Consider the following 23,649-nt stretch of genomic DNA (forward strand, 5'->3'; position numbering starts at 1 on the left):
AGTTCAGATTATCACCTCATTGTCTCACGTGTCTTGAGTTTTTCCTTAAAAATACTTAGTCTAAGTGATGTAATTTTCCGAACATTTGCTGGAAGGCAGTTCTACAGTGTGGGGCAGAAGCATAGAAAGAAGAAGCACCTAATGTGGAAAGCATGTGCCCCTTGGGACGGTCCCGAAATGATAGTTTTCCTGCATAATGGAGCCACGAGACTCTACTTGATAGGGGTACCGTCTTTGTTGTCTGGATGAACATCTACTTCACATGTAAAATGGCAGGAATTCAGTAGTTGAAGAATAGAAAGGGAGGCAAAACTTGCCAGACCTTACTTTGTTTGCTCAGGGAAAAAAATCAGTCAATGATCCCTCATTGTTGTACCTTGATGCTCATGCTTCATCTCCAATCAGTCTTTGCAGCTACATTTGTAGTAACTGAACCTTGAGAAAATGGAAAAATTAAATTCAGTGCATTTGAACATTTCCTGTCGAAAGACTTCAAATGACGTGCAGTATAAACCAATCTGGTTAGCGTTCCTTTCTTCGTAGATTCAATAACTTCATCAAGCTATTTGCTGTGTTAATTAAAAGTGGTTTGGCATACGTTAGTCTAGCAAAGATTAGTTTCTTACAGTACTTGTAAATGGGAGTAACAATGGTATTTTTGCATAATCCAGATTAAGATTTATTCACCTATTTTTCCCCCCAAAAAGGAACGCTATTTTGCTCCGCTTAATAAATGCAGAAAAAGTATGCGTTGCTGTTATTTTCAATGTACTTGTTCTCTCAGCATAGCAAGTTCATCTGCTGCCGGGCTGGGATTGACGACAACCGGTTTGTTTCTTATCTGCCTGGCGAGGTCCGCATATCTTAAGGTGTTAAGTGTTTCTGCAATATTGTTGTCCGCAGGACTCACGCAGGCGATCATTAGTGTGATGCTGTTTCCTCCGAGAGAATCTGTGAAACAAAAAACAAGGCAGAAAGTGGTGTGACGATGGTATTTTTTTCATTACATGTACTTTCTAAAGCCAACTTGGCTGTAGTCGATAGCAGGCACCACTCATAATTATTGTAGATAGCCCACTTATATTAAAAGGAACAAAAACATAGCTTGAAATTAAGTACTCCCTACGCCTTGTACGTACTCATTTACATGTAATATGAATAAGTCCTTTTGCCCACGAGTCTTTGACACATTTCCGTTTACAAAGATTGTTAATAGACCTAGGGTTTTCAAATATCCATGTGGAGATTTGGTCTGAAATTAATGATTAATCATCTTCCAGTAAATGACAAAAAGGAGGCAAGTCGTTGATTTTATCCCCTTTTCCACCGAGCGTGCTCCAATTTATCCTTGAGGGGATAATTTGTTGCTTACCTTGAAGTAGGCGCATTAATTTGGAGTCTCTATATGGAACGTGAATTTCTTCTTTTGTAAGGGCACTGATGACATTGCCAAGGGCAAGGAGACCTTTGTTGATGTTGACTCCTAAGAAACAAAAACTAATATTATGTATTAAGTGAACTCCAAATATCAGGCGGACACCCAATAGACTACTGCAATCTGTCCTCTTAAAAGGGAGCACAGGTGTCTGCCCTAAAAGAGAGTTTAGTTGGAATAGAAACAGACCCGTGAAAAAGACCATTTTACGGTTTTTAAACTTTGGCATGAACTAGTTAGCGAAAATCTATTAACACCATCTATTAATACCACAGTTTGTGGTGCCCCCCATCATATTGGCAAATGTCTAAAATTTCGGGACTTTGCAGAGCTGTATCTTAGCTTGCGTCTGACATAACACTTTCATACTTGGCAAGTTTACTGATTTTGCGATGCTCTTTCCACTGGTCCTGATCAAAAGTCAAACAAAAAAGGGGGAGGGGAGGGTCTATTCAGCTGAAACCAGCAAACCTGACTCAGACTTCGACAGAGTCCCTGTACAGTCAGTTATTCCGAGATTGGTGTTAAAAAGAATGATCATGATTGCTTGGGTTTTAAGTCAGGCTTCCCCGCGTTACTCTTTTTATTGAAAGCTGTTAGTGCAATCTTTTGAAAAAGCCTTTTATGGTTCGGTGTGGCAGGAAAAACACACATGTATTAAGCACTGTCTTTTTTCTTTTTTCTTTCTGCTTCATTTCCAGTCTGTCCTTGAAGCTGCATTTGTAGTAGCTGAACCTTGAGAAAATGGAAAAATTAAATTCAGTGCATTTGAACATTTCCTGTCGAAAGACTTTGAATGACGTGCAGTATAAGCCAATCTGGCTAGCGTTCCTTTCTTCATAGATTCAATAACTTCATCTAACTATTTGCTGTGTGAAAGTTGTTCGGCGTATGTAAATCCAGCGAAGATTTATAGTTTTCTTACTTGTAAATGGGAGTAACGATCGTATTTTTGCATAATCCAGATCAAGATTTATTCACCTATTTTCCCCCTAAAAGGAACGCTATTTTGCTCCGCTTATTAGTTGGAGAAAAAGTATGTGTTGTGTTATTTTCAACGTACTTGTTCTCTATGTCTTGCAAGTTCATCTGCTGCCGGGTCGGGATTAACGACGACCGGTTTGTTTCTTATCTGCCTGGTGTGGTCCGCGTATCTTAAGGTGTTGAGGGTTTCTTCGAAATTGTTGTCCGCTGGACTCAAGCAGGCGATCATTAATGTGTTGCTGTTTCCTCCGAGAGAATCTGTGAAACAAAAAACAAGGCAGAAAGTGGTGTTACAATGGTGTTTTTTTCAGTACATGTACTTTCTAAAGCCAACTTGGCTGTAGTCGATAGCAGGCACCACTCATAATTATTGTAGATAGCCCACTTATATTAAAAGGAAAAAAACATAGCTTGAAATTAAGTACTCCCTACGCCTTGTACGTACTCATTTACATGTAATATGAATAAGTCTTTTTGCCCACGAGTCTTTGACACATTTCCGTTTACAAAGATTGTTAATAGACCTACGGTTTTCAAATATCCATGTGGAGATTTGGTCTGAAATTAATGATTAATCATCTTCCAGTAAATGACAAAAAGGAGGCATGTCGTTGATTTTATCCCCTTTTCCACCGAGCGTGCTCCAATTTATCCTTGAGGGGATAATTTGTTGCTTACCTTGAAGTAGGCACATTAATTTGGAGTCTCTATATGGAACGTGAATTTCTTCTTTTGTAAAATTGCCAAGGGCAAGGAGACCTTTGTTGATGTTGACTCCTAAGAAACAAAAACTAATATGATGTATTAAGTGAACTCCAAATATCAGGCGGACACCCAATAGACTACTGTAATCTGTCCTCTTAAAAGGGAGCACAGGTGTCTGCCCTGAAAGAGAGTTTAGTTGGAATGGAAACAGACCCGTGAAAAAGACCATTTTACGGTTTTTAAACTTTGGCATGAACTAGTTAGCGAAAATCTATTAACACCATCGATTAATACCACAGTTTGTGGTGCCCCCCATCATACTGGCAAATGTCTGTAAAATTTCGGGACCTTGCAGAGCTGTATCTTAGCTTGCTTCTGACATAACACTTTCATACTTGGCAAGTTTACTGATTTCGTGGCGCTCTTTCCACTGGTCCTCAGCTGAAACCAGCAAACCTGACTCAGACTTTGACAGAGTCCCTGTACAGTCAGTTATTCCGAGATTGGTGTTGAATAGAATGATCATGATTGCTTGGGTTTTAAGTCCGCTTCCTCGCATTACTCTTTTTATTGAAAGTCGTTAGTTGAATCTTTGGAAAACGCCTTTTATGGTTCGGTGTGGACGGAAAAACACTTATTAAGCACTGCCTTTTTTCTTTAAGCAATAACGCAGTTGTGAGGAGCTGAAAAAGATGTGAAAATGCTACTCTAGACTAGAGTAAACACAATTAATGTGCTGTACACGTGGTCTACCAGGCCCCAGTTGTTCAAAGAGTGGATTACTATATTATCCACTTGATAAGTTGCTATCCAGAGTAGCAACTGCACTCCAACCGATGCTTTTGGCAAGTTTTCCACGCATTCCCATTCTTAAATTTGACATACATGTATGCTTCTACTCTATTCACAAATTATAGGACTGTCGGGAAAATCTTACACATATTTTATCTGCCGGATACCAAACTATCCAGTGGATAAATTTATCCGCCCTTTGAACAACTGGGGCCAGATGTTATAAACATGGACAGATTAACTTTCAAACACCCATCATCTTGTGAAACTTTACCTATTCTAAGCCAACAATTCTTCTTATTCGACTTCCCAGCTTCATACAAGTCACACTTTTAAAGCAACCATCTCTCTTAATGGGTATGTGACCCCTCACAAGATTACTGCCTGTATTTGTTTAAACAAAACGTGTCTGAGTTGTTTACTAGCTACTTACCTCCTTTAAAGCGCTCCCCTTGAGCGTGGGTCTTTTTGACCCTCTCGGATCCTGCCAGATCAACCAGTTGAAATTTTCCCTTTCTCAACTCACCTCTGAAGAGAAAGAAAGTTTCAGAAGATACGCTGTATGCTGATTTTACACAATTTTCTCATTTTTTATTAAATGGGGATTGACGTCTCTATCATTGTAAGTTTTGAATACTTTAGCTCAGGAATGTAGAGGTGTCAATTTCGTCCACAGTGACCTAGATCCTTGGTTGGTTACAAATGACCAGTAAAGCAATGCATGCTGTTCAGATGATCACCTCATTAGGCAACTAGGTGTTGTTGAGACAGTAATTTTTATTTAAATTTTATCGGTCTCTATCTCAATACTCAAGCAAACATAATTATCAACCTAATGCCCAAGGTCTCTACTCGTCACGTCCCAGGCAACTGAGAGAACCACGGAGCGAGCCTCACTAATCATGCAAGCCACATACCATAGGGGCAAAACAAGATCTCTACAAGACTGGAACAAGCAAACCCGTAAAAAGGAGTGGGGGACCCAGGGGGAGTCTGAAACCAAAAGTAGCTGGCCATTTCACTAATATGAGTTGTGATCCGTGAAATCAAAGAACATCCTGATTACTGTTCAAACACAGTCTCCTGAGAGTTGGGATCTTGGCAGGTCATACCCACTCACTGGAAGAAATGACTTAGGACATTTTCAAAATAATATGTATTAAAATTACCCATGCAGATCCTTTTGTTCCAGATTAATACTGAACATTGCATGTGATCTGCTCGATCGCACATTCATTGCGGTGGCCCCGGTTGCCCTGGATGCTGACCCTCTCATGAGGCACCTTATCATTACCGCACGTCCGGTTACAGGAACTTTCTGTAAACCAGGAATCTAGAAAAAGAAAACAATAATCCAATGTCAATAGATAGGACAGTCAAGCTTGTTACATCTCCAGTCATTTACACTGTACTCGGCAGCAACCTTGCTGTCATGGCTCTAAAATGCAAGGACATCCTGCCATCCATTTCTGTCTATCCCGCACCACCACCCACCCAAATGTTACATTGTGTCCGATTGTGCCCTGCTGTTAGGGAGGGGTGTCAGGATGTATAATGGACTAAAAGGGAAGGCCCATAGACTCTACTTGAATGGGGTCCCTTTTTTTGTCTGGGTGTACATTTAAATGTAAAATGGCAGGGATTTAGTAATTGAAGTATAGAAAGGGAAGGGAAAACATTGCGAACCTAATAAATAACACAGTGCTTCATTGGTTTGTTAAAATCATTCTCTCCTGGTAATGCTTGATGTTTTTCTGGGATATAATTTGTTGTAGTGTTTGCTTTACATGTGGTATGTGAAGGGGTGCATCATTTTCTATGAAAGATATATCATGAAGGATCACCTTTTTTGTCAAAGGGTAAGGGTTTGGATTCCAGGGCAGAGCCTCCTCACATAAAATTTTTTGTTGAGTATCAGTTGCTGCCTACAGTGGTTATAACTTTCCTACATACTAGTTATGCATTGCTTTGAGACCGTGAAAGGCTTGAGTTTATACTAAGAAAAATCAAGTCGTGAGTGGGATGTTCACAGTAATTACCACGAGAAAAAACTGCACAACTAATTTATCCCATGCCACTTATTGAATTGACTTTCCTATTCGACTTCCGGTCCCGAGAATTCAAATTATTAAGCTCAAAACGGGGGTATTCTTCTTAAATGTTTTGTTTGTAAAATACTGACCTTACTGATAAAAGTGTTCTATATACAGTAGTCCCCTCATAATAGTTTTTGTCTGGTGTGAAAATAGATTTACAATCTGGACATTTTGAGCAAAAAGTGAATTTGTCGTGCCCCCTGTTCTGAAAGTGAGTATGGATTGTTCCGTTTCATCGTAAGTTCAGGAGTGAAATTTTGAGGGCTGCTCTCCTACTATAAATGTTATGATGCCAACCCCGGAACAATAACCCGGATGATGTACAATGCAAGATCATGTTAGTCGTGTTTATGTTAAGCGTGAATATTCAAAATTGTGATTGTTTAGACAAATGCTCTTCGATGTTAACTTACATCTTCTTGGCTAAGCGAGCCTTATCTTGGTTCTGTCCCTTGTATTTCGTTTGTTTCAATGCCTACCATTTCGCATAATTAACACACGCCAATTCCTTAGCAGAACCCTTCGCATCTGCCTGGCCTCCCTTTCATCGGCAGCCCTTAGCAATCGCTTCCTTTTATTCCTTGCTTTGCGTATCTTCCTTTTTTTCCTCTAATGAACTTCCACGCAACTTTCTTGGCATGATCGATCACAATTTCGGAAGGGCGGGCTTTCCTCTCGTTCCCGCTAAACAGTACCGTAATATAGTTCCCCAATCGCGTTTCAAGGTGCTTGTATATGTGCCGCGTTTCCACACAGTGATACTTATTATCCAAATTCGAATGGACAGCGGCTTATCGCAAAACGATACATAGAAACATAAGCTGAGAATGTTTTGTTCCGAACATGAATGTACAACTAGTAGATCTATTAAAAGGCCGGTCTAAAGCATGGCAATAAGTTTCCGAGCTTTGTGCACAGGACGCGGAGGAGTCACATCTGACGAAATTCAGGCTAATATTTTTTTCACCGTGCAATTGCAGCAAAATTGCGAAAATCGATCTTGTTGATTCATCACAAAACAAAGTACGTGGCCAAAAAAGCGTCATTCGAATTTCAGTTGGTATTTTGCACGAATTGCCAATGCGTCCCTTTTATATAAATTAAACAATTGCACGGTACATCTCATTAGACGGTTAGTAATAAGCACCGGCATGCCACAGACTTAATTCAAATTTATCCTCGCCATCTGAGGAGTAATGCGGTAATTTTGTATCGCGTTACGATATTCAAAAACACTGTCCAGATCGCAAAGAAAGAAGTGAGAATAACATGAGCCATTCATTCTATGGCATATTGAATGAGATTACTGACGCCTCAAGGAACCACAAAGATTAAATCTCTGCGTGAAGTTGTACTTACAGTAGACTTCATCTGCGTCCGCTCATGAGAGCCTCCCAAACCAGAACATGTAAACATTTTTGAACCCCCCCCCCCCCCCCAATGATGCATTTATTATCAAACCATACTCTCATCCTCCACTTAGCGCTTTAATCGCCTGCCTTTTGCTTGCTCCACTAGCAGTATAAGAAATTATTACGTATGTTAATGTACAGGTTGAAGTGATACAGAGTGCAATCACTAGTCAGGGCTTCTGGTATTTCGCGCGGTTGTAGAGCCGCGAAATTCAGGTATATCCGCGGAATCCCGCGAAATTTAAGAAAAAAACTCGTAATACCGCGAAATTCATTAAAAATCCTACCAAATACATGTCGGTACAACATATTTGAAACTTATCTTGGCTACTGGGGCTGTTTACTTTCCATAAATGCAAATTTATCTTGAAATTTTGTCACTGCCACGATTAAACATAACGTACCATAACTACCAGGCATTCTTAAATTTTAATTTAAAATGTTGCGAAAAACTGGGCACAAGAAATAAGAAGACTTTTCGGTGACACTATTCGGGGCGGGAAAGGAAACTGCTGTCTGTAGTGATGCAAGCACATGTTTAATCGTACGGACACGATCGAAGACACAACAATGTTTTGACTTAACAAATGGATTTGAAACTTCGATCACGAACAATCTTGCCTTGTAAACTACAAAGCAACACAAGAGACCAAGAAGAGAAAAGAAATTTATTGCGTTGCTGTGTTCGGCTCTAAATTGCAGTTGGAAAAGGAGGTTAACCGGCCGTGCCGTTTCGGTAAAGCTTTTGTTTTTCTTGAGTTTTCTTGTAGCTCAAAACAAGTACAATTGCCTTGAGAACTGTGTTGGATGAACTGTTGTGTTTTCTTTCTTGCCCTGAATTTGACATCCTTCCAATATCTGTTTTTTTCTGGAATCTTTCTTCTTGGATTTCTTCTTTGTTTTTCGGCGAAATTTGCCCCGAAAATTCCCGCGAAATCGGCCGTTTTCTCCGCGAATTTGTCTCCAAAAATTCCGCGAAGTTTGACTTTTTTCCCGCGAATTATCAGAAGCCCTGAATAGTCTGGGAAATACCACAAGGCAGCTAAAGAGGGTGTTTGTGCAACTGGCAGACACTCAAAAACAAAGTAGGGGGTAAGTAGGAGTAAGTAGGAGGCGGAAAGAGGCCAAGAAAAAGGCAAAACAGAGGAAAGAAAAGAGAAAAAGACTGTGCCAAGATGCAGTTGTGGAGTCCTTGACTGGAGAAAGTGCAGAAGAAGTTATATTGCCACTGTCAGATGACACGATCTGCCTACAAAACACCGACAGCCTTCACCCAACCGTTCTAGTGAAAGGCCCAGATCAACTTATTTCTGAGGGCGGCCTATCTGTTGGTGCAGCCAGTGAAATCCAAACATATGTAACTAGCAAATCCATTGAATGGAACCCATTTGCTGTGTAAACTATTGGTGTGAGATTACATTTTGAAATACTCTTTAGCATTGTTGTATCTTATGGTTCGATTTGCTGTGGTACAAGTACATTAAATGTCCAATGCAGTTCTGGAAAAATTAAAAAAACCCAAAACTAATGATATCCGACCTTCAAACCTATTTTACCCCCTCCCCCCACTCTTCTGCAGATCCAGAGTAAAACCTTTCTGCCCCTCCTAAATAAGGGCGTAAACTTTGCTTGCCCCCCTTCCCATTTCACAGCCTCCCCCCCCCCCCCTCCCCATAAATAATGAACACTCCCTTATTTGGCACACAGAGGAATCAAAGGTTTCAAGTTCTTACCTAAATCCGGTTCGTACAATTTGTCGCTTTGCACCGACAATTCGCTTTTCAGCAGCTTTGCTGCACGGACAGCTTTTATTTGCGCATTTACGAGTGCAACCACAGCCCTGTTTAAAATAATAGATAAAGAAATAAATAATTAAATAAAATAATTAATACCTAAAATTAATAAACAAAAAATAAATGGATCAATAAATAAATATACAAACAGAAAAATAAAAAGATATATATCAAAAATATATCTCATTGCGCATATCCCACCATTCACTTTTTTTGAATAGCACGCAGGATGTTTGTCCCATGAACCTTGTTTAATGGCCTTAGCTCCTACAAGTCTCCTGTAGCTCAGTGGTAGAGCACCCGAACTAGTAATTGGAAGGTCTTAGGTTCGACACCGTGATAGGAGCACTCGGAATTTCCTTTTGCCGAGTATGCCTGTGTCATCCACTGATTAATACATCATTCTCATACAAAATATTGCGCATTCAAGTAATGTTCAACACTTAACATTTTCGACTCCCAGTACCTTTACCTGTCCGGAATTATCGGCTATCGAAGGCCTCCTTTGTCTGCGGACTCGCAGAGTCGGGGTCTCGTTGGACAGAATCTTCTTTCTCACTGTCGCTTACTCCTTGGGCCCACTCCATTTCTAGCTGCACTTTTTGGCTCAATTTTTCTGGTAAGAAATATGACGAGGTGCCTTATCAAAACTGTTGAGAAATAACCATTATAGTTTACAGATTAGGCTTAACTTCGTTATCATATCTCATCCGCGTCGATTCCAGAGATGAGAATAAAACTTTTAGGCCGTCCATTCACGTCCCAAACCCTAAACTATTGAAACCACAGAATGAAAAAAATAATAATAATAAATAAATAACAATAACATCAGATGTGATACACTGTATTTACTTAGTATACCTTCTCCTGTTTTTCTGTCAGTTTTTTCAATTGCTTAAGCCAAAAAAAAAAGAAACAAAAAAAAAATGAATAAACGCTGCTATTCAACCTCAAGAACGCTCCGGTCATCGTACGCATTTCGCCTGTGTCATGTCAACTATAATCTAAAGTCGTATGGCTCCAGAGCTTTTGCTTATGCCGCAGAACTCTGGAACAAACTACCCGTTGACATCCGTTCTTGTGACAATATAAATCTTTTTAAAAGTAAACTTAAGACTCATCTTTTTTCGAATTATTTTAAACAGACATGATTTTTTTTAAAACTTCGTAAAGCGCTTAGAACAGCACTGGATAAGCGCTATATAAGTACTTATTATTATTATTATTATTATTATTATTATTATTATTATTATTATTATTATTATTATTATTATTATTATTATTATAATTATATGGCAGTGAAAACTTCTGGATGCCCAGATTACCTAAACAATGATTGGGCGGCAAGCCGTAGCCAATCAATGTAACGACCAAATTACAAATTACAAATTTACAATTAACCTCCGAACTTCTAATCATAAAAATCCTAGTAATTAAATGCTAAAACTATTTATCATCCAGAAAATCCTAAATCTAAATACTAAAAGTTCTGTTCATCGCGATGAAAACACTTAAAAAATAAATAAAAATTAAAATATAATAAAACGCCTAATAACCATTATTTAAAAAGCTTAAAGCGCCTGGCAATGTTGAGTGGGCTTGTGATAACTGATTTCTGTATCTGCAGAGCTATTGTGGCACTTTTATCTCCCACTAGCTCTTTAAGTGCCTTCCTGACATCTCTTGAATAACCTCCGACTACATCCACAATAATATTGAACTGTCTCACACGATATTCAGGATATCTCTGCTCGAGCTCCCACCGTAATGGCCCGTACTTTGTTGTCTTCTCGGAATCTTTCTCCTCCCTGTTTTCAACCCAAGGGCAGCTCATCTCTATCACCGATACTTTCTTATTCTCCTTGTCCACGATGGTGGCGTCGATCCTATTCGCCTTTACGTGCGTGTTATCTGCATACAGGGAAATGTCCCAATATGCTATCGCCCTCTCATTCTCGTACATAGGGTTAGGCTGGGTTTTCGAAAACCATGGAACCTCTGATGTAACTAGGTCCAGTGCCCTGATCACTTGAAAAAACAAAATCTTAAGAGCGTTGTTATGCCTTGCCAAATACAAAGTCTGGGCTAATGCCCCACGTCCAGCTAGGATATGTCGGACACTTTCTGTTGCCTTTTCACACATTCGACACCTTTCCTCTCCGCTGCCACTCGTCCCCACCTTCCTATGATAGAAAAGCTTTGTTGGAAGTAGCTGTTGATAAAGTTCTTGTATACCAACCACCACATGCGTGGGTGCCGCCTTCCAACAACTAAGCCAAGCAAAGCAATCTCCTTGTTCTATGTGCACGTCCTCCCATCTGTTACAGATCATCTTCCCCTGCTACTTTTCTTCCTTCACTTTAGCTCGCACTTCTTCCTGACGCGCCTTAGCTATGCACCCCTTAACCTTCTTCCCATTTACTTCTTTACCGTCGTCAGTGATGCACATTGGTTCCGGATACTCCACTCTGAGATGAAATCCCAACTCCTCGGCATACCTGCTCGCATCCTTGATAATTGAGTGCCGCCCTCCTCTTACTGACTTCTCTTCAAACAGTCTCACTGCCTCCATAAATGGGTCCGAGTTATGATAGAGCTTCATAGCCGCCTTGATCTTGATGTCCTTATATGTTGTCTCTACCGATCTTAGACCTCTCCCCCAGACTTTTATTATTATTATTATTATTATTATTATTATTATTATTATTATTATTATTATTATTATTATAAATAAATAAATCAGAAGAAGGACAGAACAATTAGAGAAAACATTTTAATGCTTGTGGGATATCCACGCCTGAGCTGTGAGAATAAAATTTACAGTTATCATTTTTACAATCGAATTGGCGTTCAAATATTTACAGATAAAAGTTAAGTTACAATAAGATTACATGTTGATACTTAGTTGATCTTGGAAATGAAGGGTTAAAAAAATGTTGTCCTTTCACACTACTTCTTTCAGCTTTTTACCTCATTAAGACTACTATTCTCTTGTAGAACTGCAGCTGGTTGTTCTTTGGAGGCGTGCAGTTCCGCTTTCAGCTTCTCGTTTTCCACCTTAAAAAACAAACAAACAAAAATATTCAAACGTTATAGATGAATGTTTGTATCACTCCTGACGAGTATCTAAAACAATATCGAGATAAACGCCCGAGCTGTGAGAATAAAATTTACAGTTATCATATTTACAATCGAATTGGCGTTCAAATATTTACAGATAAAAGTTAAGTTACAATTATAAGATTACATGTTGATACTTTGTTGATCTTGGAAATGAAAGGTTAAAAAAATGTCATCCTTCCAGGCTACTTCTTTCGGCTTCTTACCTCATTAAGACTACTATTCTCTTGTTGAACTGCAGCTAGTTGTTCTTTGGAGGCGTGCAGTTCCGCTTTCAGCTTCTCATTTTCCGCCTTAAAAAACAAACAAAAATACTCAAACATTGTAGATGAATCTTTGTATCAGTCCTTACGAGAACCCGAATGTAACAGATTTCCTGACGTGTAACAAGCACCAAAGTGTTACATGTAAGTCAGTCAACAATCGCTAATTTACATGTTAATCGACTGACTTCAAAGATTTTAGATGTTATCTCCCCAACCATCTATTTCATTACAGGACATTAAAGGAACAAGTTCCTCTCTTCGAGATCTTGGAAAGGCGGTACTTCACCCGTTGCCGTTCTATTCGACTGGGGCAGTCGAATAGAACGGCAGGTCAACCCAAATACAAATCTGCCGATCCTAACTGATTCATACGTCGATTTTTACATGCGCCGAACCAAATGATTAGGTTTGGCTCATGTTAAGTTCGACGCCTAACAGGCCTAACACGTCTACATTTTGCATGCTATATTGCCTAGACTGGTATTAAGCCTTACCTCGAGTTCTTTGACCCTGTCCTCCATTCCTTGGGTGTTAACCGGTATTCTATTATGGCTGAAAATTTAATCAGGAAAATGATCAAGGTTAATAAAGGACCACAAAAATAAGGACAACAAAAAAGCAAATACTTAATACTTGAAGAACGAGAAAAAAAATGCCAAATTGAGCCACCCATTCTTCCTTGTTCTGACTCGTTTCTTGATATGGGTAGCTTCAGGTGTTAGCCTACGTAACAGGTGCTCATTTAGCCGAGCGCAAAGCCAGAGGAAATGAAAAATAAATTATATCTATTTTTTTAAATTGATTGCATTGGACGTAGAAAGAACGGATTCCTAATTGTGTTAACGAATGGATCTTGAGACGCGTATCTGGCATCCTCCGCAGATTTTGCAGGGGGGGGGGGGGGGGATGAAACCATCATCATTTTGGCAAAGGAGAGAAAGCCTGGGATGGAAATATCGAACGCACTTCCTAATTAGAAGAAATAAATTTTTCTCTTTTTCCTTCTTGCCTTGCACTCTGCTCTCGTCAGTCTGGACATTCCCGCTCAGCTAAATAAACGCTAGTTATGGAGTTTGTTTCTGCGAGAGGACTTGTTTTCGCGGCATTCATTTATATGCCCCACCACCTTCCTTTGTTTGCTCAGGGAAAAAAAATCAGTCAATGACCCGTCGGTGTTGTACCTTGATGCTCCTGCTTCATTTTCAGTGACTCTTTGCAGCTGCATTTGTAGTAACTGAACCTTAAGAAAATGGAAAAATTAAATTCAGTGCATTTGAACATTTTCTATCGAAAGACTTCGAATGATGTGCAGTATAAGCCAATCTGGTTAGCGTTCCTTTCTTCGTAGATTCAATTACTTCAGAACTATTTGCTGTGTAAAAGTTGTTTGACGTATGTAAATCCAGCGAAGATCATTTTTCTTAATACTTGTAAATGGGAGTAACGATGGTATTTTTGCATAATCCAGATCAAGATTTAGTCAGCTATTTTTCCCTCTAAAAGGAACGCTATTTTGCTCCGCTTATTAGTTGGAGAAAAAGTATGTATTATGTTATTTTCAACGTACTTATTCTCTTAACCTGGCAAGTTCATCTGCTGCCGGGTCGGGATTATCGACGACCGGTTTGTTTTTAATCTGCCTGGCACGGTCCGCGTATCTTAAGGTGTTAAGTGTTTCGTTAAAATTCTTGTCCGCTGGACTCACGCAGGCGATCATTAAAGTATGGCTGTTCCCTCCGAGAGAATCTGTGAAACAAAAAACAAGATAGAAAGTGGTGTTACAATGGTGTTTTTTTATTACATGTACTTTCTAAAGCCAACTTGGCTGTAGTCGATAGCAGGCGCCGCTCATAAATATTGTGGATAGCTCACTTAAAAGCCGGCTTAAAAGGAACAAAAACATAGCTTGGAATTACTCCCTACGCCTTGTACATACTCATGTGATATGAATCAGTCTTTTTGCCCACGAGTCTTTGACACATTTCCGTTTACAGGGATTGTTTATAGACCTCAGTTTTCAAATACCTCTGTGGAGATTTGGTCTGCAGTTAATGATTAATCATCTTCCAGTAAATGAGGCATGTCCTTGATTTTATCTCCTTTTCCACCGAGCATGCTCCAATTTGTCCTTGAGGGGATAATTTGTTGCTTACCTTCAAGTAGGTGCGTTAGTTTGGAGTTCCTGTATGGAACGTGACTTCCATCAGTTCTAAGCGCACTTATCACGTTGCCGAGGGCAAGGAGACCTTTGTTGATGTTGACTCCTAAGAAATAAAAAATAATATTATATGTATTAAGTCAACTCTAAATATTAGGCGGACACCCAATAGGAGTACTGCAACCTGTCCTTTCAAAAGAGAGCACAGGTGTCCACCCTAAAAAAGAGTTAGAGAAATAGAAACAGACCCGTGAAAAAGACCCTCCCACGGTTTTTAAACTTTTAAATGGACTAGTTTGCGAAAATCTATTAACACCGCTAGAGAGGACGCCTTGCTAGTCAACTTTGAAAGTGATATGATGAGAACTGACGAGGATATGCATCCGCAAAGTCGCGATATTTTATGAGGGGTAGGGGGGGGGGGGGGGGGGTAAGTTTGTGGTGCCCCCCATCATACCGGCGAACGTCTGTAAATTTTCGCAACTTTGGAGAGCTGTTTCTTCGCTTGCTTCTGATATAACACTTTCATACTTGGCAATTTACTGATTTTGTGACGCTCTTTCCACTGGTCTTTATCAAAAGTCAAACAAAAAAAGGGGGAGGGGAGGGTCTATCCAGCTGAAACCAGCAAACCTGACTTAGACTTCGACAGAGTCCCTGTACAGTCAGTTATTCCGAGATTGGTGCAGAAAAGAATGATCATGATTGCTTGGGTTTTAAGTCACGCTTTCGCGCGTTACTCCTTTTATAGAAAACCGTTGGAGGAATCTTTTGAAAACGGCTTTTATGTTTCGGTGTGGCCGGAAAAACACACTTGTGTATTAATCACTGTCTTTTTTCTTTAAGCAATAATGTAGTTGTGAGGAGCTGAAAATGCTACTCTAGAGTAAACGCAATTAATGTGCTGTACACGTGGTCGACCAGGCCCCAGTTGCTCAAAGAGCGGATAACTATATTATCCACTTGATAAGTTGCTATCCAGAGTAGCAACTGCTTTTGGCAAGTTTTCCACGCATTCCCATTCTTAAATTTGACACACATGTATGCTTCTACTCTATTCACAAAATTATAGGACTATCAGGAAAATCTTACACACATTTCATCTGGCGGATACCAAACTATACAGTGGATAAATTTATCCGCCCTTTGGACAACTGGGGCCAGATGTTATAAACATGAACGGATTAACTTTCAAACACCCATCATGACTGTGAAACTTAACCTATTCTAAGCCAACACTTCTTCTTATTCGACTTCCCAGCTTCATACAAGTCAAACTTTTAAAGAAACCATCTCTCTTAATGGGTACGTGACCCCACACAGGATTACTACCTGTATTTGTTTAAACAAAACATGTCTGAGTTGTTTAGATACTTACCTTCTTTAAAGCGCTCCCCTTGAGTGTGGGTCGTTTTGACGCCCTCCGATCCCGCCAGATCAACCAGTTGAAATTTTCCAGACTTTCTCAGCTCACCCCTGAAGAGAAAGAAAGTTTCAGAAGATACGCTTTATGCCATTTTTACACAATTTTCTCATTTTTTATTAAATGGGGATTGACGTCTCTATCATTGTAAGTTTTGAGTACTTTAGCTCAGGAATGTAGAGGTGTCACTTTTGTCCACAGTGACCTAGATCCTTGGTTGGTTACAAATCACCAGTAAAGATATGCATGCAGTTCAGATGATCACCTCATTGGGCAAGGTGTTGTTGAGACAGTAATTTTTCTTTAAATTTTATCGGTCTCTATCTCAATACTCAAGCAAACATAATTATCAACCTATTGCCCAAGGTGTCTACTCGTCACGTCCCAGGGAACGGAAAGAACCTGAGAGCGAGCCTCACTAATCATGCAAACCACATGCCATAGGGGCAAAACAAGATCTCTACAAGACTGGAACAAGCAAACCCGTAAAGAGGAGAGGGGGACCCAGGGGGAGTCTGAAACCAAGAGTAGTTAGCCATTTCACTAATATGAGTTGTGATCCAAAAAAGCCATTTGCTGGATGACAAAGACCATCCTGATCACGGTTCAAACACAGTCCCCTGAGAGTTGGGACTTTGGCAGGTCATACCCACTCAATAGAAGAAATGCCTTAGGACATTTTCAAAATAATATGGATTAAAATTACCCATGCAGATCCCTTTGTTCCAGATGAATCGTGAACACTGCGTGCGATCTGCTTGATCGCACGTTCATAGCTGTTGCCCCGGTTGCCCTGTATCCTGACCCTCTCGTGAGGCACCTTATCATATCCTCTCTTCCGGTTACAGGAACTTCCTGTAAACCAGCAACCTAGAAAAAGAAAACAATAATCCAATGTCAATAGATAGGACAGTCAAGCTTGTTACATCTCCAGTCATTTACACTGTACTCGGCAGCAAGCTTGCTGTCATGGCTCTAAAATGCAAGGACATCCTGCCATCCATTTCTGTCTATCCCGTACCTCCACCCACCCAAATGTTACATTGTGTCCGATTGTGCCCTGCTGTTAGGGAGGGGTGTCAGGATGTATAATGGACTAAAAGGGAAGGCCCATAGACTCTACTTGAATGGGGTCCCTTTTTTTATCTGGGTGTACATTTAAATGTAAAATGGCAGGGATTTAGTAATTGAAGTATAGAAAGGGAAGGGAAAACATTGCGAACCTACTAAATAACACAGTGCTTCATTGGTTTGTTAAAATCATTCTCTTCTGGTAATGCTTGATGTTTTTCTGGGATATAATTTGTTGTAGTGTTTCTGCTTTACATGTGAGTATGTGAAGGGGTGCATCATTTTCTATGAAAGATATATCATGAAGGATCACCTTTTTTTGTCAAAGGGTAAGGGTTTGGATTCCAGGGCACAGCCTCCTCATATAAAATTTTGTTGAGTATCAGTTGCTGCCTACAGTGGTTATAACTTTACTACATACTAGTTATGTATTGCTTTGACATCGTGAAAGGCTTGTGTGTATACTAAGAAAAATAAAGTCGTGAGTGGGATATTCACAGTAATTACCATGAGAAAAAACTGCACAACTAATTTATCCCATGCCACTCATTGAATTGACTTTCCTATTCAACTTCCGGTCTTCTTCTTAAATGTTTTGTTTGTAAAATACTGACGTTACTGATATAAGTGCTCTATATACAGTAGTCCCCTCATAATAGTTTTTTGTCTGGTGTGAAAATAGATTTACAATCTGGACATTTTGAGCAAAAAGTGAATTTGTCGTGCCCCCTGTTCTGAAAGTGAGTATGGATTGTTCCGTTTCATCGTAAGTTCAGGAGTGAAATTTTGAGGGCCGCTCTCCTACTATAAATGTTATGATGCCTACCCCCGGAACAATAACCCAGATGATGTACAATGCAAGATCATGTTAGTCGTGTTTATGTTAAGCTTGAATATTCAAAATTGTGATTGTTTAGACAAATACTCTTCGGTGATAACTTAAGTCTTCTTGGCTAAGCGAGCCTTATCTTGGTTCTGTCCCTTGTATTTCCTTTGTTTCAATGCCTACCATTTCGCATAATTAACACGCGCCAATTCCTTAGCAGAACCCTTCGCATCTGCCTGGCCTCCCTTTCATTGGCGGCCCTTAGCAATCGCTTCCTTTTATTCCTTGCTTTGCGTATCTTCCTTTTTTTTCTCTAATGAACTTCCACGCGACTTTCGTGGCATGATCGATCACAATTTTGGAAGGGGCCGCTTTCCTCTCGTTCCCGCTTAACAGTACCATAATATAGTACCCCAATCACGTTTCAAGGTGCTTGTATATGTGCCGCGTTTCCATACAGTGATACTTATTATCCAAAATCGAATGGACAGCGGCTTATTGCAAAACAATAGAAACATAAGCTGAGAATGTTTTGTTCCGAACGTGAATGTACAACTAGTAGATCTATTAAGAGCGGCTGCCTGTAAGAATCGAGAACTGCATTTCAGCGACCACTTGGTCGAATTTCTGATATTTCGTTTGAAGATACCCTTGGATTAACTATTTTCGAAAATCATATTTTAAAGTTCCAAGGTATTCTATTTTTTGAGAAAATTGCAAGAGTTTGAAATGCGGCCTAGGTGCGGTCACGGACCGATGAAAACCGCGAAAATTTAGGTCAAAGGACGAAGCCCCGTTCACGGTGTAAAATAACCCAATGAACTTGAAACTTTACACAAACCTAGACCAACCATCTCACAAGAAAATTAATACAATAAACATTTAAAACTCGGTGGCTGCTTTCTAAAGCATGCAGATGTATGTACGCTACTCAAAATGGCCTTGAAACTAATGCTTATTTTCATTGAAATAAAAGTGTTTCTGGTATGTCATTTTCTCTAAATTAAATCTCATATATAAAAAGACGAAGAAAAGAACTTTATTTGTACCAAGTTTCAAGCTCTGATTCAAACTCTTTCCCACTCAAGGAAGATCGAATATGCGTGCGATACTTGCGGGTCGCAATTCACGTCACGAATTATGAGATCAAAACCGATTCACAAACACTTGACATCTGGAGCCCGTGAATGTTTCTAAACATCACATATTGGGCCCTAAAACTAATTAGACGGACTGAAGACAGCCATTCAATGTTTTTCGATCTTTCCTACTCCGCTCTAAAATAATATAGTTATTCCGGTCAATTAGCCTACGAAACATGTGCAACAAATTTGCATACCATTTCGATGTCGCAGGAAAAAGGAGTGCAAATCATACTTTACAGCTCCTTTATCTTCTTAAATGAAGAAGTCAAACAATAAAATGGAGAAGAGCGTGTGACTTTGTTCCTGTCGTGTTGTTTTGAGCGGTTCGTGTTTAGCAGCGACGGCTCAAATCAATAAGCCAGTGTGACACTGATCAACTGTAACTCGATATTCCCTTCGGTGATGTGGGTAACGCGCACATGATCCTGGCCAGGCACTTGTGCGTTCAGGGCGCTTTTAGAAAAGTAGTGCTTGTGGTCCAAGCTACGACTACCCTGGTGATGATGACCTTGACGAGCTTAAGGACTGTTCAAGAGATCTGAGAGCCCACCTTTCCAGCCTTTGTTTTTTCCGCGAAAAAAATCGACGTTCAAGTATTAGTGTCATTTTTTTTTTTTTTTTTACTTACAGTAATGCAGATCCCGGAACGTGGATTTTTTGCGACAAAAAGTCTATCCATAACCACCATCCCCACAATTAATAATATAAAATTTGAGGGTATCAGAGTCGTCTGAGGGTATCAGAGTAGTGAGTTCCCCACCGACCAACGCGACCTCCCCCACCCCCATCCCCTCTGGCGATAAGCGTCAATTGTGGTTATTGTTTACTTTCCCAAACCGGTTTTATCGTTGTTCCTGCCGGTTTCTTTCAATTTTCGAGAAGATAGGAATCTTGCCAGCCTTGGTCTGTCTGGTGATGGCCACGAAAACTAACTTATTACAAGCGCAAGCGGGTGAGGGCCGTTACTACCTTATTACTAGCACGTGCGGGTGAGGGCCGTATTTCGCCTTTTCATTTTCCAATTTCAGATTTCATGCTATTATTTTTTTCACAGAGTTGAAAGAAACTGGCAGGAACAGCGAGAAAACGGTCTAGGAAAGTAAACAATAACCACAATATTATTGACGCTTGTAGCTAGGGAGAAGGGGGGAGGTCGGGTGGTGGTCGGTGGGGAACTCACTACTATGCTCTCAAATATACAGATTTCATACTTTTAATTGTAAGGATGTTTCATCGATGTTTCATCGACGTTCCAGGGTATGTATACAGGGGCACCCAATGGGAGTTTTCGCTCAGATCCTTTGAAACGCTATTTTAGGCTCTCTGGAGTGCCTTTAAAGCTCTGTAGATTCATTTAAAGCTGCGCTATAATATTTTTATCTGTTCGGTCATTCTAGGGAAACTTGAGTCTTTTCGAAATTACTAGGGCATTTTTGTCCATTTCCCAAAAACCGTAGGTCTTTTTTCCTTTCCGAAAATCTTAGCTGACCTTCGGAGTTTCGGTACCCGAAACGACATTTTTATCAATCCGAAAACACCAGGCCTTAAATTTCCCATATCACGAAAGTTCGAGGCGAAAATTATTTTTAGAAAATTGTAGGGGATTAAGGGCCTTCCGAACAGATAATTTACCGAAACGATCCGTTGGGTTCATTGAAGTTAAAAAACGAAATGACACTAATACTTGAATTTTTTTCGCGAAAAAAAAATCAAAGCTGGCAAGATGGGCATCTGTTGTACAGTCTTTTAGCTTGACAAGGTTTTCATCACTAGGGTAGTCGTAGCTTGGCTGACAAGCAGTACTTTTCACTATTTACAGTTCCTAAAAGCGCCCTAGCTTGTACGCGCAGGATTCCATACCGAAATGCCTGTCCAGGATCACGTGCGCATTACCCACATCACCAAAGGGAATATCGAGTTACAGTTGATCGGTGTCACACTGGCTTATTGAATTGAGCCGTCGCTGCTAAACACGAACACTCAAAACAACACGACAGGAACAAAGTCACGCGCTTTTCTCCAGTTTATTGATCGACTACTTAATTTAAGAAGATAAAGGAGCTGTAAAGTATGATTTGCACTACTTTTTCCTGCGACATCGAAATGGTATGCAAATTTGTTGCACATGTTTCGTAGGCTAATTGAATAACTATATTATTTTAGAGCAGAGTAGGAAAGAAATCTCGGATCGAAAAACGTTGAATGGCTGTCTTCAGTCCGTCTAATTAGTTTTAGGGCCCAATATGTGATGTTTGGAAACATTCACGGGCTTCAGATGTCAAGTGTTTGTGAATCGGTTCTGATCTCATAGTTGGTGACTCGAATTGCGACCCGCAAGTATCGCACGCATATTCGATCTTCCTTGAGTGGGAAAGAGTTTGAATCAGAGCTTGAAACTTGGTACAAATAAAGTTCTTTTCTTCGTCTTTTTATATATGAGATTTAATTTAGAGAAAATTGTTATGATAAGTTGGTTGTCCTGTGCAAGGTATTGCAATGTGATCTTAAGGATCACGTGTGGAGAAAAAGTACTGTAATAAAGCTCTTGAAGTTGAAGCTTGTGGATGTGTATTTTCTCGTACTCATAACATGGTACCAGGATCTCTTTAAAAGAAACCTCTCTGACTCCCAACTCCGACATGGAACGTATCAAACCTCCCTCAGAATTGGATATTGATAGTCTCAATCTCGCAGATGTGTGGAAGGAATGGAAGGAAGCGTGGGAATTGTATCGGATATCGAGTGGCCTTCACGAAAAGGACGATGCCATACAGATAGCAACTATCCAAAGTATTCTCGGGATCAAAGCAAGACGGGTGCTCAAAACCCTACCAAACATTCCCGTAAATATCACGGAAAGGACTGTTGCAGGTATTTTAACGGCGCTTGAAACGTATTGTGTTCCTCGTAAGAACACAACCTACGAACGATACGTCTTCAGAATGACCATTCAAGAAGATCGCTCGTTTGACATATTTGTTACAGATCTCAGAAGAAAAGCTGAATACTGCGATTTCGGGGCGATTAAGGATTCTCTGATACGAGATCAGATTGTGGTGGGCATAAATGATCCCAAACTACGAGAGCGGCTGCTACGCGAGACGGATTTGACACTCGAGAAAGCCATGAAATTATGCAGAATTACGGAACAATCTCAGGAACACTCGAAAATCTTCATCTCACCAGCCACTCAGACGGGTAACATCGACGCTGTAAGGAAGACAGAGCCACCGGCGGACACAACAAAATCTAAAAACGAAGACTCGCGTAGAATAATGAAATGCAAATTCTGTGCAGCGTCTCATGACAGGGGAAATTGTCCGGCCTATGGAGCCACGTGTCACAACTGCAATGGAAGAAATCACTATGCTCGGTGCTGCTTCAAATCGAAGAATGGCACGGAAGAAAGAAGAGTTCGTCACGTGGAAGTAGAGGAGAAGGGAAACAATGAACTGCTGGAGGGTCTGTACATCGAGGAAATTCAAGGTAGTACTAGAAGGAACATTCAGTCAGATCTACTTGTTAATGACATTCCCGTAAGTTTTAAACTTGACACAGGTGCAGAATGTAATGTAATTTCCTTAGGTCTGGCTAATGAGTTGAATGCTCAGGTACACCCAACAAACATGCTACTTAAGTCGTTTGGAGGGAACCAACTAGATACTGTGGGCAAATGCCTTCTTGACACGAAGGTAAAGGAGGCTAAGGTTTCAACACCCTTGGAGTTTTATGTACTCCGAGATAATGTCCGACCCCTCCTTGGTTTAGAATCATGTTTAGACCTAGAGCTTATCACCTTGAATAACAAAGTAGAACAAATAGGTCTCAGTGTTGATGAAGTTCAGGAAAAATTCACCCTTTTGGATGAATTTCAGGACGTTTTCAAAGGTTTAGGATGTGTTGAGGGAGAGTATAACATTAAATTGAAGCCTAATAGTCACGCTACTATTCAACCACAACGGAATGTACCATTAAGACTGATAGATAAACTCGAAGGAACCCTCAATGATCTTGAAAGAAAAGGTATTATTGCCAAAGTAGAATGTCCAGTTACCTGGGTTAGCAATTTAGTAATCGTTGAAAAAGCAAACAAAACTCTAAGATTGTGTTTAGACCCACCAGATTTGAATGAAGCCATTGAAAAGGAGGATTTCAAACCGCCAAGTTTTGAAACAATTTCAAGTACTCTGAATGGTTGCAAAGTTTTCTCAGTTGTTGACATGTCAAATTGTTACTGGCACCAAAAACTTTCAGAAGAATCCTCATTTCTCTGTGTATTCAATTCCCCTTTTGGCCGATATCGATTTAAGAGAATGCCATTCGGTATTTCATGCGCAAGTGAAGTGGCCCAGAAAATGGTTGAAAAACATTTTGGTGATATTTCGGGTGCATTACCAATTTTCGATGATATCATCATTGGAGG

At 40.1% G+C, this 23,649-nt stretch overlaps 1 protein-coding gene and 1 long non-coding RNA gene across 2 annotated transcripts in view; both read right to left on the reverse strand.

Annotated features, from left to right (window-relative positions):
* LOC146459260 (chromosome-associated kinesin KIF4B-like) overlaps positions 1–23,649 on the reverse strand; it is a 120,718-nt gene that overhangs the window by 180 nt on the left and 96,889 nt on the right. Inside the window, exons 6-14 of the mRNA XM_085089810.1 lie at positions 16,891–17,054; positions 16,140–16,237; positions 14,757–14,867; positions 14,309–14,349; positions 13,785–13,843; positions 4,350–4,444; positions 1,373–1,483; positions 773–951; positions 377–435 (exon numbers count right to left, since the gene is read on the reverse strand). Of these exons, the coding sequence (XP_084945936.1) occupies positions 415–435; positions 773–951; positions 1,373–1,483; positions 4,350–4,444; positions 13,785–13,843; positions 14,309–14,349; positions 14,757–14,867; positions 16,140–16,237; positions 16,891–17,054 (879 nt within the window). The 3' untranslated portion in view covers positions 377–414. The remainder of the gene's footprint in view (positions 1–376; positions 436–772; positions 952–1,372; positions 1,484–4,349; positions 4,445–13,784; positions 13,844–14,308; positions 14,350–14,756; positions 14,868–16,139; positions 16,238–16,890; positions 17,055–23,649) is intronic.
* LOC146459261 (uncharacterized) lies at positions 5,113–13,837 on the reverse strand. The gene is made up of 8 exons (XR_014858039.1): positions 13,727–13,837; positions 13,098–13,155; positions 12,544–12,630; positions 12,188–12,274; positions 10,079–10,111; positions 9,690–9,867; positions 9,158–9,264; positions 5,113–5,249 (listed from the first exon to the last, which is right to left on the reverse strand). It is a non-coding gene; the product is annotated as an uncharacterized LOC146459261 (long non-coding RNA).

This window comes from Pavona decussata, unplaced genomic scaffold (genome assembly GCF_977016875.1).
Source record: "Pavona decussata unplaced genomic scaffold, jaPavDecu1.1 SCAFFOLD_223, whole genome shotgun sequence".
Lineage (NCBI taxonomy): Eukaryota > Metazoa > Cnidaria > Anthozoa > Scleractinia > Agariciidae > Pavona > Pavona decussata.